This window comes from Callospermophilus lateralis, chromosome 1 (assembly GCF_048772815.1).
Source record: "Callospermophilus lateralis isolate mCalLat2 chromosome 1, mCalLat2.hap1, whole genome shotgun sequence".
Taxonomy (NCBI): Eukaryota; Metazoa; Chordata; class Mammalia; order Rodentia; family Sciuridae; genus Callospermophilus; species Callospermophilus lateralis.
This window is the reverse complement of record NC_135305.1, coordinates 7,231,525-7,242,866: the sequence shown is the minus strand read 5'-3', so window position 1 is coordinate 7,242,866 and position 11,342 is coordinate 7,231,525. Positions and strand designations below refer to the sequence as shown.

Sequence of the window (11,342 nt, the reverse complement as noted above, 5' to 3'; positions counted from 1 at the left end):
CGCCTCTCCGCGCTCCTCGGGCGCTACCGCCCCCGACGTGCCAGAGCGAAGTTCTCGACCGCGCTCCCTCCGCGGCAGGGTGTCCTCCCACTCCGGCAGCCGGGGTCCCCAAGTGGGTCGTGGCGGCATCATCCTCAGGCCTGGCCGCGGGGGGAGGGGGCGGCCTGGAGGCAGTGGCGGGGTCAGCACGGTCCGCGCCGGCGGGGCCATGGAGCCCAGGGAGTCGGGGAAGGTAGGACTGGAAGGGCCCGGGGGCGCCCACTCCCTTCCCGCGTACTTCCCGGGAAAAGTGCTGGCAGCTGAGCCAGCCCTGCAGGGAAGGGCTTGCCCTCCCGCGCTTCCTCCGCACTTCGGCGGCCGCCTCTGGGATGGACGCCACCCCTCGGGTTCTCGCATCTTCCCGCTCCCTTGCTAGCGCCTGGCCGGCCGCCCTCCGGCCAAGTGACCGCTCTGCTGGCGCCGGCTGCGGGGACCGGCCCAGTGCAGTGCTGGGAAAGTGCTACGTGTCTCCGCTCACCGTCGCTGCGGTCTGGAGGGGGCCCAGCTGGTTTTAAGGCTTTGAGGCTGGTTAAGACGCCAGTGGGAGCCAAAGGGTGGGGATCGAGAGGCGGGGTGAGAGCCGGCCCTGCCTACATCCTGCTTCCCCAGAAAGAGCTGAAAAGCGGGGGTGGGGGGGCATCTGGCATGTCTCTTGCCCACTTCTCTCTAGATTATCAACTTCGTGGAGCATCTGGGCTTTGCTTAGATGCATATTCCACAAACTTGTTTGAGGCTTTGGGCAAGAGGATCTTTTGAGTTGGAAGAGGTGTTAGAAAGTGCTTGGAAACAATTAAGAATTGCTAGAGCTCCGAGGCAGTGTCAGCTTCAGCGTCAAAGAACCCCGTGATTGTAGGCACATTAACTTTGAGACAGTGGCAGCTTCTGGGATTAAGATCTTTCTGGATGTTCTTTGCAGCCAATTCCTTTTTTGGAGCGGGAAGCTCAGGCATGCCAGGCAAGTGCTCTGCCATTGAGATTTGTCCCCAGTTCTTGAGGATTGTATTTTTATGGCACAGGGAATTCTCTCAGCAGACATTTTCAAGTGCTTATTGAGTCTCTTGAAAGGAAAAAAAAAAAAGTGTCCATTTAATAAAGACATTGTTCACTGAGTAAGATGCCTGAAGGAGCCCTCCAGCAATACTTACCTTAGGAATTCGAACACACCCCAGAAAGAAGGAACAAGAGGATATCCAGGAAAAAAAGATTCCTGGAAACTAGCACCTGGCTGGCTAGGCGCTGGAAGACTTGCAAAAACACTCCTTGCTTAAGCACCTCTTCCATCTTCCTTCCCTCCACAAGCTACAATGATGCGTTTTTCACACTGAGCCACATACACAGTCTCCAGGCCAAGACAATAAAGTTCAATAGGACCTAAAGAAAGATTGAAAGGAACTATGTGCCTGCATTTTGTTAAGCACTTTGGGGAATACAAAAAAGGAAAAGGAAATGCCCTTACCCTTAGATAATATCCCCAGATCAGTTTAGATTGAACCTGAATTTAGATGAGGAGGAGCAAAATTTAAGGGAAAGAGGGTAAAAAAATAATAATAACTTGACAAGCAGGGCAAGCCTGTAGTCCCTGCACTCAGGAAGCTCAGGCCAGCCTGAATGACACAGTGAGACTCTGGGGGGGGGGGGAGGAAGTAAGAAAGAAAAAGGCATTAAAATTGGAATTAGTGAATTGAGTTGATTTAAACTGTTCCAGTCAATGGTAGGCTTTCTTAGCCTTTAACAGGAAGAGAAGAATACAAATATTTTGGGAAATGGAGTAGGATTGATGTCCTTTTGGGATCCAACCACTAATTTCACCCTTGATTCTAATCCTCTGTCCCCATCCTGGGAATTGATGATATCTAGAACCTTCTGCATGCTAAGCAAGCACTCTACCAATAAGCTACACCCCAGCTCTTTTTACTTATTTTGAACTCACCAAGTTGCCCAGGTGACCTTGAACTTGCAATCCTCCTGCCTCAGCCTCCAGAGTAACTGCGATTAGAGGTGTGACTATCATACCCAGCTAACTCTTGATTCTAATCTTTGATTGCAGAGTATCTCAAAAATATGGTCACCCTTCCTAAGTATATTTGTTTTCTACCCTAATAAATAAGAATATTATCCAAAAATGAAATAAATTGATTGTAAAACCAACTGGCAATGTGAGATGTGCTACAAATGAATGACAAGGCAATGGCCTGGGTAGACTGGTTTTGGGGGACTCAAAGTTGGTAGCTAGGGGTCCTCTTGAGTTGGCAACTTGGTCAATTATTAGAATCTTCTATAGATGCTATTTTGTGACATTGGTTAACTGAAAGCAATCTTGGGCCATTGGATGGCAGTAGGATATCTTACTGTTGTTGGTGGAATGATGGATAGAGGGCACCCAGCACTTTTGTCCCACTGAGCCACATCCCTACATCCCCAGCCCTATTTTGTATTTTATTTAGAGACAGCATCTCACTTGAGTTGCTTAGTGTCTCATTTTTGCTCAGGCTGGCTTTGAACTCGCAATCCTCCTGCATCAGCCTCCTGAGCTGCTGGGATTATAGGTATGTGCTGCTGCACCTGGCTCTTTTTTTTTTTTTGAAGAAAGTTCTGCTCTCGTACTTATAGCGTAGTGGTCTGTCACTGCCTGATGGATTTTAATCTCTCTTCATATATTTGGTTCACCACACAGCAAGCACATAGAAACACTGAAATAAGCCAGGCATGGTGGTGCATGCCTAGCAGTTTGGGAAACTGAGGCAGGAGGATTGCAAATTCAAAGCCAGCCTCCAAATCTTAGATCCTGTTTCAAAATTTAAAAAATGCAAAGGGCTGGGGGTGTAGCTCAGTGGTTAAGTGCCCCTGAATTCAATTCGTGATACAAAAACACAAACAAAAACCACTTAAATAATGGATGTATGTTGACTGAAAAAATGAATTAAGTGCCCATGAAATTCTTTATAATGTAGAATTAGAGAAAGGGGTGGTACTGGTGAAGGAAGTTATAAAATAAGCCAATCAGCATTGGTTTCCTGAGTGCCACCTACTAAAAAGGGAAATAAAGCATTCCCAGCTCTAGGGAAGGAGCAATGGCTGGGGCCAGGTGATGGAATCCCTCATGAAAGATGGAATTGAATAGAACCCTGATGGCAGGTTAGCTGTAAGTAGAGGGAGGAAATGGTCAATCAAGGGATTTAAAGATGGGTAGGTGAAGAGGAAAGGTGCATAGTAGGTTGAATGATTGCCATGGTACAAATCTGGCTGGAGGGAAGACTGCTAGTGGGGAAGCCGTGAGATACAGATTGAGGCTCTTTGGTACCAAGCTGAGAATCGAGAGCTTCATCCTGTAGATGGTAGGAATCACTAAAATAGAATTTCCAAAGCTTCTTCTTACCCTCTATAGATAAGGAATTCCTTTTATTTAAGCAGATTTGTTTTCTTTACATTGCCAATCATCCAGAAACAGAAGGCTCTTGCCATAATGTTTAAAAGAGGGGTGCCCGGTTTTAGTGTGGTCAGTTTTGCTGGGAGTACACCTCTTTATCATCCAAACAGTCCAAGCCACACTCCTGGTTGTGCAGCTAAGGTGATGGGGCTCACTGGCCCTCGTTATGCACACCCCTTAGCCCTGGGGGAAAGGTGTGAATAGGGAGCCCTGCTTGTCCTTGGTCACAGGCATTTTATTTTATTTTTATTTATTTTTTTAATTTAATTTAATTTTTTATTAGTTACACATGACAGTACAATGATCTTGACATTTCATACAATTGAATCAAATGGGGTATAATTTCTCAATTTTCTGATTGTACAGGTTACAGAATCACATTGGTCACACAGTCACATACATACATACAACAATAATAATGTCTATTTTATTCTGCTGCCCTTCCTATCCCCCCTTCCCCTCCCCTCCCCTCCCATGGTCACAGGCATTTTAACCTGCTCCAGTAGGAGCAGGGAGGCTTCCGGTCCTGGTATGCAGCCGGCTTCCTGGGTTATGCCTTCCACATAATCTTGGGGTCCTCTCCTTCGCCCTCCTCCACTGTCCTCATGTTCAAGGCCCTGTTCCTGTGTGCCTCCTTTGAATGCAGGCCATTCTGCAGTAGCTTTTGGAAATCGAATCATATTTTACTTTGGAAGACTCTCTCCACACAAGTAGTTATTTAAAGCATACATTTTACAGTACAATTCCATGTCTGTTTTTAAACATATTCATATAAAAACAATACTGAATGTTAAAAGTAATTCTATTTCAGTGATGGGAATATGGGGATCTTAAAATGTGTTTTTCTGGGGCTGGGGACATAGCTCAGTTGGTAGAGTGCTTGCCTCGCATGCACAAGGCCCTGGGTCAATCTCTGGCACCACACAAAAAAAAAAAAAAAAAGAGAAAATGTGTTTTTCTACTTATTTTCTACATTTTCTGAACATGTTTTAGTTCTTAAGAAAATGCTCAAATTATTTTTGAATTTATATTAGCAGCTGATTAGAACTACCCGTTTAGTTTTTCTCAAGAAGCATATTCCATGTGAGCTAAAATAGATGTATCATTTATTTTAAGTGGCATGCTTCCATTTCCCAAAATGTTGTTTTTCTCTGGATTTCCTGTGCCTGAGCCTTTGAGGATTTAGTAGTGGAACTGGGTTGTCCCAGCTTTGCTCTTTGCTAAGTAAGGATTCCATATTCTTGGATCTGCCCAGTTACTACTTTTTCATCTGCTTTTCACTTTCCAAATTTATGTTGCTATTATGTCTTCTTTGTGCTCCCCATCCCCTAGCAGCTTTGTTTTGTTTGGGTTGGGGGTGTTCTTTTAAATTCACAGGGAACAAAGACAATCAGATGAGCTCATTAAGGGGGCCATCTTAATGTGGAAGACCCCCAGAGCTTCTCTGCAAGCCACACAGATGCCAGATGTCAATCTCAGCTCTAAAGCTTTGCCTGACTTGACCATCAACTTCATTCACAGATACAGTTCTTTCAACTACTTCTAGAAATCTGAAACATCTTCCAGGGTGAAAATTTGCCATGTCCAAGATTTTGTAAAAGAAGGGGCTGGGGTTGTGACTCAGTGGTATTTCTAGCACATGTGAAGCAGTGAGGTTTGATCCTCAGCACCACGTTAAAAAATAAACAAATAAAATAAAGGTATTGTATCCATCTATAAATAAATATATTTTTTGAAAAAAGATTTGCTGGGGCTGGGGTTGTGGCTCAGTGGTAGAGCACTTGCCTAGCATGTGTGAGGCACTGGGTTCAATTCTCAGCACCACATGTAAGTAAGTAAGTAAGTAAGTAAATAAATAAATAAAGGTCCATCAGCAACTGTGTGTGTGTGTGTGTGTGTGTGTGTGTGTAAATTTCTTAAAAAAATAATAATTTCTGAGGGCTGGGGTTGTGGCTCAGTGACAGAGCACTTGCCTCGCATATGTGAGGCACTGGGTTTGATCCTCAGCACCACGTTAAAAATAAATAAATGAACAAAATAAAGATATTGTGCCCATGTATAACTAAAAAAGTATTTAAAAAAAAAAAAAAAGATTTTCTTGGGTTGGGATGTGGCTCAAGCGGTAGCACGCTCACCTGGCATATGTTCGGCCCGGATTCGATCCTCAGCACCACATACAAACAAAGATGTTGTGTCCGCCAGAAACTAAAAAATAAATATTAAAATTCTTTAAAAAAAAAAGATTTTCTAAAAGAGTGTGCCATAAATTGTAAATAAATCCTTGGCAGAGAGGTAATGGGGAGTGTGGGAAGCAGGTGAGGAGCTGCAGGGAAACATCTGGAAGTTCCTCAGTCAGTTTTCTTTATGGCTGTACTTCGTTTCACTGAGTGGCACTTAAAGAACCACGTGCCTTATTTTCACTGTGATTTGCACCCAGGGAGTGAGTAGGTCATGCATGTAAATTGACTGTGCCTCCACCCCCAACCCCAAATCTGGTAAATTCCCAGAGTAGGGGTGCCTTGGGTGGTTGTGAACACTGTATGGAAGGCCAATCTCGGGAAGAAGTTGGTACTTCACAGGTGTCATTTTTCCTTGCAGGCTCCTGTGACATTTGATGATATCACTGTGTACTTGCTCCAGGAGGAATGGATGCTGCTGAGTCAGCAGCAGAAGGACTTCTATGGTTCTGACAAGCTGGTGCCACCACTTGGTATGGATTTCTACATGTCTCCACCACTGTCAGTGTAGATCCCCAACCAGGCCAAGACATATTGGAGAATTTTCTGGGGGAACTTTACCACTGAGCTACATCCCCAGCCCTTTAATTTATTTTTATTTTTTTTAATTTTGAGACACGGTCTCCTTAAATGGCCGAGGGCCTTGCTAAGTTACTGAGGCTGGCCTCAAACTTTTAACCCTGCTGCCTTAGCCTCTGAGTTGTTGGGATTAAGGTGTGTCCCTTTGTAGGAATTTTTACATGACTTGTCTGCTCAGTCTCATATCTTACTTTCCTGCAAACTACACACCACCCTTTCCCTTCTCCCCTTAAACTGATGAGGAGGTTAGGGAAGTCTGGCTTGCCAAGGATACCTTGAGGTTTGTCTTCTGGATGCCTCAGAATATCCCCCAGTAGAAAGACTAATCTGTGAATCTGCAAAGATCATAGGGCTGTGGGGTTAGTAAACAGTAGTGGGAAGAGCAGCAGACTTGCCATGGAAATCTGGTCTCTACAAATTCTGCCACTGGATACTGGCATTCCTTTTGCCTTTATAAGCCTTGGTCATTCTCTTAGAATTGCCTAGAGATTTAATGAGATTAAACAGTTTAAAACTTTGTACAAATGTAGGTATCTTTCATCTCCTCTATGTTTTTTTTTTTAATTTATGTTTTAATTGTAGTTAGACAATAGCTTTGTTTTACTTATTTATTTATTTTTATGTGGTGCTGAGGATCGAACCCAGAGCCTCATATGCGCTAGGCAAGCTCTCTACTGCTGAGCACAACCCCAGCCCATCCTTTATTTTTTAAATGCTCTTTTCTCTGCTTCTGAGGGTAGATTTTCTGTACCAAGGAAAGAGTGGTTGTATCAACATGTGTATGTTGTATTATAGAGGTTGAGCATTCCTAATCCAAAAATTGAAAATATGAAATGCCCACAAAGTCTAGAACTTTTTTTTAAGAGTCACCTGCACTCAAAAGATTTTGGATTTCATGCCATATGCAGTGGCACATGCCTGTAATCCCAGTGACTCGGGAGGCTGAAACAGAAGGATCACAAGTTTAAGGCCAGCTTGAGCAACTTAACGAGACCCTGTCTCAAAATAAAATAAATAAAATTTTTAAAAAAGAACTGAGAGTGTAGCTCAATGGTAGAGCACCTCTAGGTTCAGTCCGCAGCACCAGAAAAAGAAAGAGCTTTCTGGATTTTGAATTTTCAGATTAAGGGTGCTAAGCTAGTAAAGTCTTTGCAAATGTTCCAAAAACGGAAATACTTTGGACACCAAGCTTTTCAGGTGAGGGGAGCCAACCTGTATTCCCTGACTGCAGTTGGATGACTGTCTCCCATGCCTGTATCTTCTCTTTCCATGAAGAAAGAATGAAGGCATAGTAAGAGCAAAGAGCTTTCTATTGGTGGAGAGGTTGCAGCTGGGTTAGTCTTTCTGTGCCTGCTAAAGGCACAGGAAAACCATGGATTCTCTTAAGCCAGAAGGTGCATAGTAGCAGCTCAGATTAGACTTAAAGATTATAGTTGTTTTGTTTTGCCCCAGTTTTACTCCCAACTTTCAGGTCCAAGTTTTCAAATATTTCTGCTCCACTCTCTGCTCCTGAATATCACAATAACCTTGGCTAAAAGCCACCAGCAATACCCATGCCACTTCTTGAATGCTGTCCACCAGATTAAGAAGTTCATTGCTTTTAAAATCAGCCTCACAGAAAGTCTCTAGACATGGGCAAAATGAAGACAGCTTCTCAGCCAGAACATAACAAAGGGCCTCTACTCCAATTCCAATAGACTCATCCTCTGAACCCTCTTGAGCCCTGTCTTTAATGTCTATGGTCCTATTGGCATTCTGGTCTTCTGACCTCCACTAGAATCGGCCATTAAGCTCCGCTTACAACAACCTAAAGCATTTCCAGCTTGCACTGTTAAATATCTCAAAATTCCTCTCACCAATTCAAAAAAGCTCAGAAAGCTTCTGAACCACATGATCAGGTTAAGCATAACAACGACCCTACTTCTCAGTACCAATTTCTGTTTCGGTCAGCTTTTTCACTGCTCTGATTAAAAGACCCAACTAAACAACTGTAGAGGAGGAAAAGTTTATTTGAGGGCTCATGGTTTCAGAGGTCTCAATCCATAGACAGCAGAGTCCATTCCTCAAAGCTTAAGGTGAAGCAGAACATCATGGTAGATGAGTGTGATGGAAGGAGGCAGTTCACATCATGGTGATCAGGAATCAGAGAGTGAGAGACTCCACTCTCCAGATAAAAATATATATCCCGAAGCCACATCCCCAGTTAACCACTTCCTCCAGCCACACTCCACCTGCCTCCAGTCACCACTCAGTTAATCCCATCAGGAATTAATTCACTGATTAGGTTAAGGCTATAACCCAATCATTTGTCCTCCAAACCTTCTTGTTTTGTCTCAAACATGAGCTTTTGGGGAACACCACATCTAAACCATAACAGCCATTAAGAATTTTCATATAAAAATAAGGATGTCTGGCTTCTCTTAACAAATAGGACTGTGTGACAGCTCTGAGTCTGCATTCTGTGCAGTAGCCTTCTGGAATTGAGTAACCACTGTCCCCATCTACAGGGTCCTCTAGGCTGCCACAACCTCCATGCCCAGTCCGGTTTCCTCAGTTGTAGTATCAGGTTCCCCTCACCATTTGGGCTTGAGAGCATCCAACTGAACCATTATATTTCACACTGTTAGTCCCTTATTGCTTTTACCTGTGTCCCCATTCTCTCAGGGTTCTCTCTGCAGAGTTTCTAAACTACTATGCTAAATCACCCGCTCCTACTTTCCTCGCCCACGACACCAAGAGAACACAATGTTGTGTTCACAATGCCAAGGAGTGTCCCCCAGCAGGACCCGACTTCATACTGGGCCTAGAGGCACACTCTTACTTGCTCTTCTCTGTTTCCAACTCAGACCCAACTGTTACCAGCCCTGAGCTCTTCTGTGAGTTTGGGAAAGTGTCCAAACCATGGCCAGGCAATGTCCAAGGCCAGAGGAGTCTCCTGGACCATCACCCCGGTGAGTGTGGCCTATGCCCCAGAGACAGAGCTCAGCAGGAGGGAACAGGGAGGGGTACCAGGACCATTCTTATAGAGTACGGACATATCTGCAAGTCTGCTCTTCCCCTGGGTGTCACCTTATCTGAATATGCACGCCTCTCCCAGTGTTCTCTGCCCTCTTGGCTCCCTGTCTTTGATTTCTACCCTGAAGTATATGTTTATTGTTCCCAGAAGGTGTGGTTCTCTCATCTTCTACCATATTCCCAGTGCCTGTAATGATGTCTGGCACACAGTACATGTACCATAGATAATCAGCAAATGAGGGAAGAGTGAAGGAATGAAGAAACAGCCGTCTGCTAAGTCCTAGAGATTTTTCTTTCCTCTCCTGTTTGATAAGCTTCTCTGCAGTTGCCTTAGCTAGAGCCAGGCAGATGGCAACTTGTTATGTAAGATGAGAGTTAACCCAACTCCTCCTATGGGAGAAGGACGTGGGGAATAAGCCTATATGATTTGAATCACAAAAGTTTGCTCTCCCTGTGGTTTCTCAAATGGACCAGAGTCAGCTCTAGACTGCTTTGTGACTATAAAGAATCACAGAAGCCAAGTATGGGGATGCACACCCATAATCCTGGCTATTTCTGTCTGCTTGAGAGGCTGAGGCAGGAGGATTACAAGTTCAAGGCCAACCTGGGCAACTGTCTCAAAATAAAATAAAAATGTCTAGGGCTGTACTGTGGTAGAGCTCTCCTGAGCTCAGCCCAAGTACTGTAAATAAACAAACAGGCAAATAAATAAATAAAGAGGCTCCTTTGTTTTGTTTGATTTCACATCACATTTGGAGCCTGTTGACTGTGTTAACACCTTTGAGCTCTTGGGGTTAACTGTTTTATAGACAGGTCCATTGGTTTGGAGCCAATGCCTAGTTCTTGGCCATTGGCCATCTAAACTTATGTTGATGCAGAAGAAATGGCTTTAGTATGTTAGAGTTTCTAAGGTACATTTCAAGGAAGGAGGGAAAAAAGAAACTTCTAGTGCAGCTTGAAGAAGAAAAATCCTCATGAGATTATGAGAGTCTTCACCTCTTTGGAAAGAGGAAGTTGGGTTTTGCTGGAGCCTGTATCAGCTTCGCCAAGTAGAAGTGCAGCAGTCCCCTTGTCCATGGTGTCACTTCCTACTGTTTCGTCACCGTGGCCAACCATGGCCAGTAACAAGCAGTAAGATACTTGAAGGAGAGAGAGACCACATTCTCATACTTATGTTGTTATCATTATTCTACTTTATTATTGTTGTCAATTTCTTATTGTGCCTAGTTTATAAATTAAACTGTATCCCATCCATGTATAGATAGGAAAAAACGTAGTATATAGAGTTTGGTGTCCATGGCCCAGGAATCCATGGGGACCTTGGAATGTACTCACTGTAGACCACAGGGGACCACTGTACTCAGAGATGGATCACAGCTTAGGTAAAACTATCTGGAGATAAAAATAGTGCCCAGGGGATAAGTAACTTTTGCCCTAAAGGTACAGGATGCTGATGCCTCTCTGTTAGGCCTACCACAGCAGGGGGCTCTTGGAGAGCAAGGAGTCTAGTTAACTGGCTTTAATGACCAAGTTTAACCCTGTGTTTTCTTATATCCATGTTCTTATCCATAAGTAAGTTCTGAGAGCTGGGGGTGTGACTCAGTGATAGAGCACATGCTTCATGTGCTCAGGGCCCTGATTCAATCCCCAATGCCACCAAAGTAAGTAAATAAGTGAGTTCTGAACCCCTGAAGATTGCACTGCTGTCTTAGCTTGTATTGATCAAAATGCAAAGATCTCCTTTGGCTGGGTGTATGTTTCCTTTAAATTGTTTTTTTAAAAGGGGTTTGCTTAAAGCATGTCTGACACATATCTGTCAGCATATCCTACACACAACTAAACCAGTCAGGGTCACTTCAGGAGAATTGGGCTGGCACAAATTAATGACACACAGACAGAGAAATGCCTTTTTCTTTGGTTTCTGTGACCCCCAGACCCAGATCCCACAAAGGAGGCAAGGAAGGCAAGAAAGAGAGGTAGGCTATTCAAAAGAACATTCTATCCATATAAGGCAGAGGTTTCATGTTACAAGAGACAGCCCATTC

The 11,342-nt window shown here is 44.1% G+C and overlaps 1 protein-coding gene across 1 annotated transcript in view; it reads left to right on the top strand.

Annotated features, from left to right (window-relative positions):
• Znf862 (zinc finger protein 862) overlaps positions 1-11,342 on the top strand; it is a 31,730-nt gene continuing 20,388 nt past the window's right edge. Inside the window, exons 1-3 of the mRNA XM_076832081.2 lie at positions 1-232; positions 6,065-6,176; positions 9,129-9,233. Coding sequence (XP_076688196.2) covers positions 209-232; positions 6,065-6,176; positions 9,129-9,233 — 241 coding nt within the window. The 5' untranslated portion in view covers positions 1-208. The remainder of the gene's footprint in view (positions 233-6,064; positions 6,177-9,128; positions 9,234-11,342) is intronic.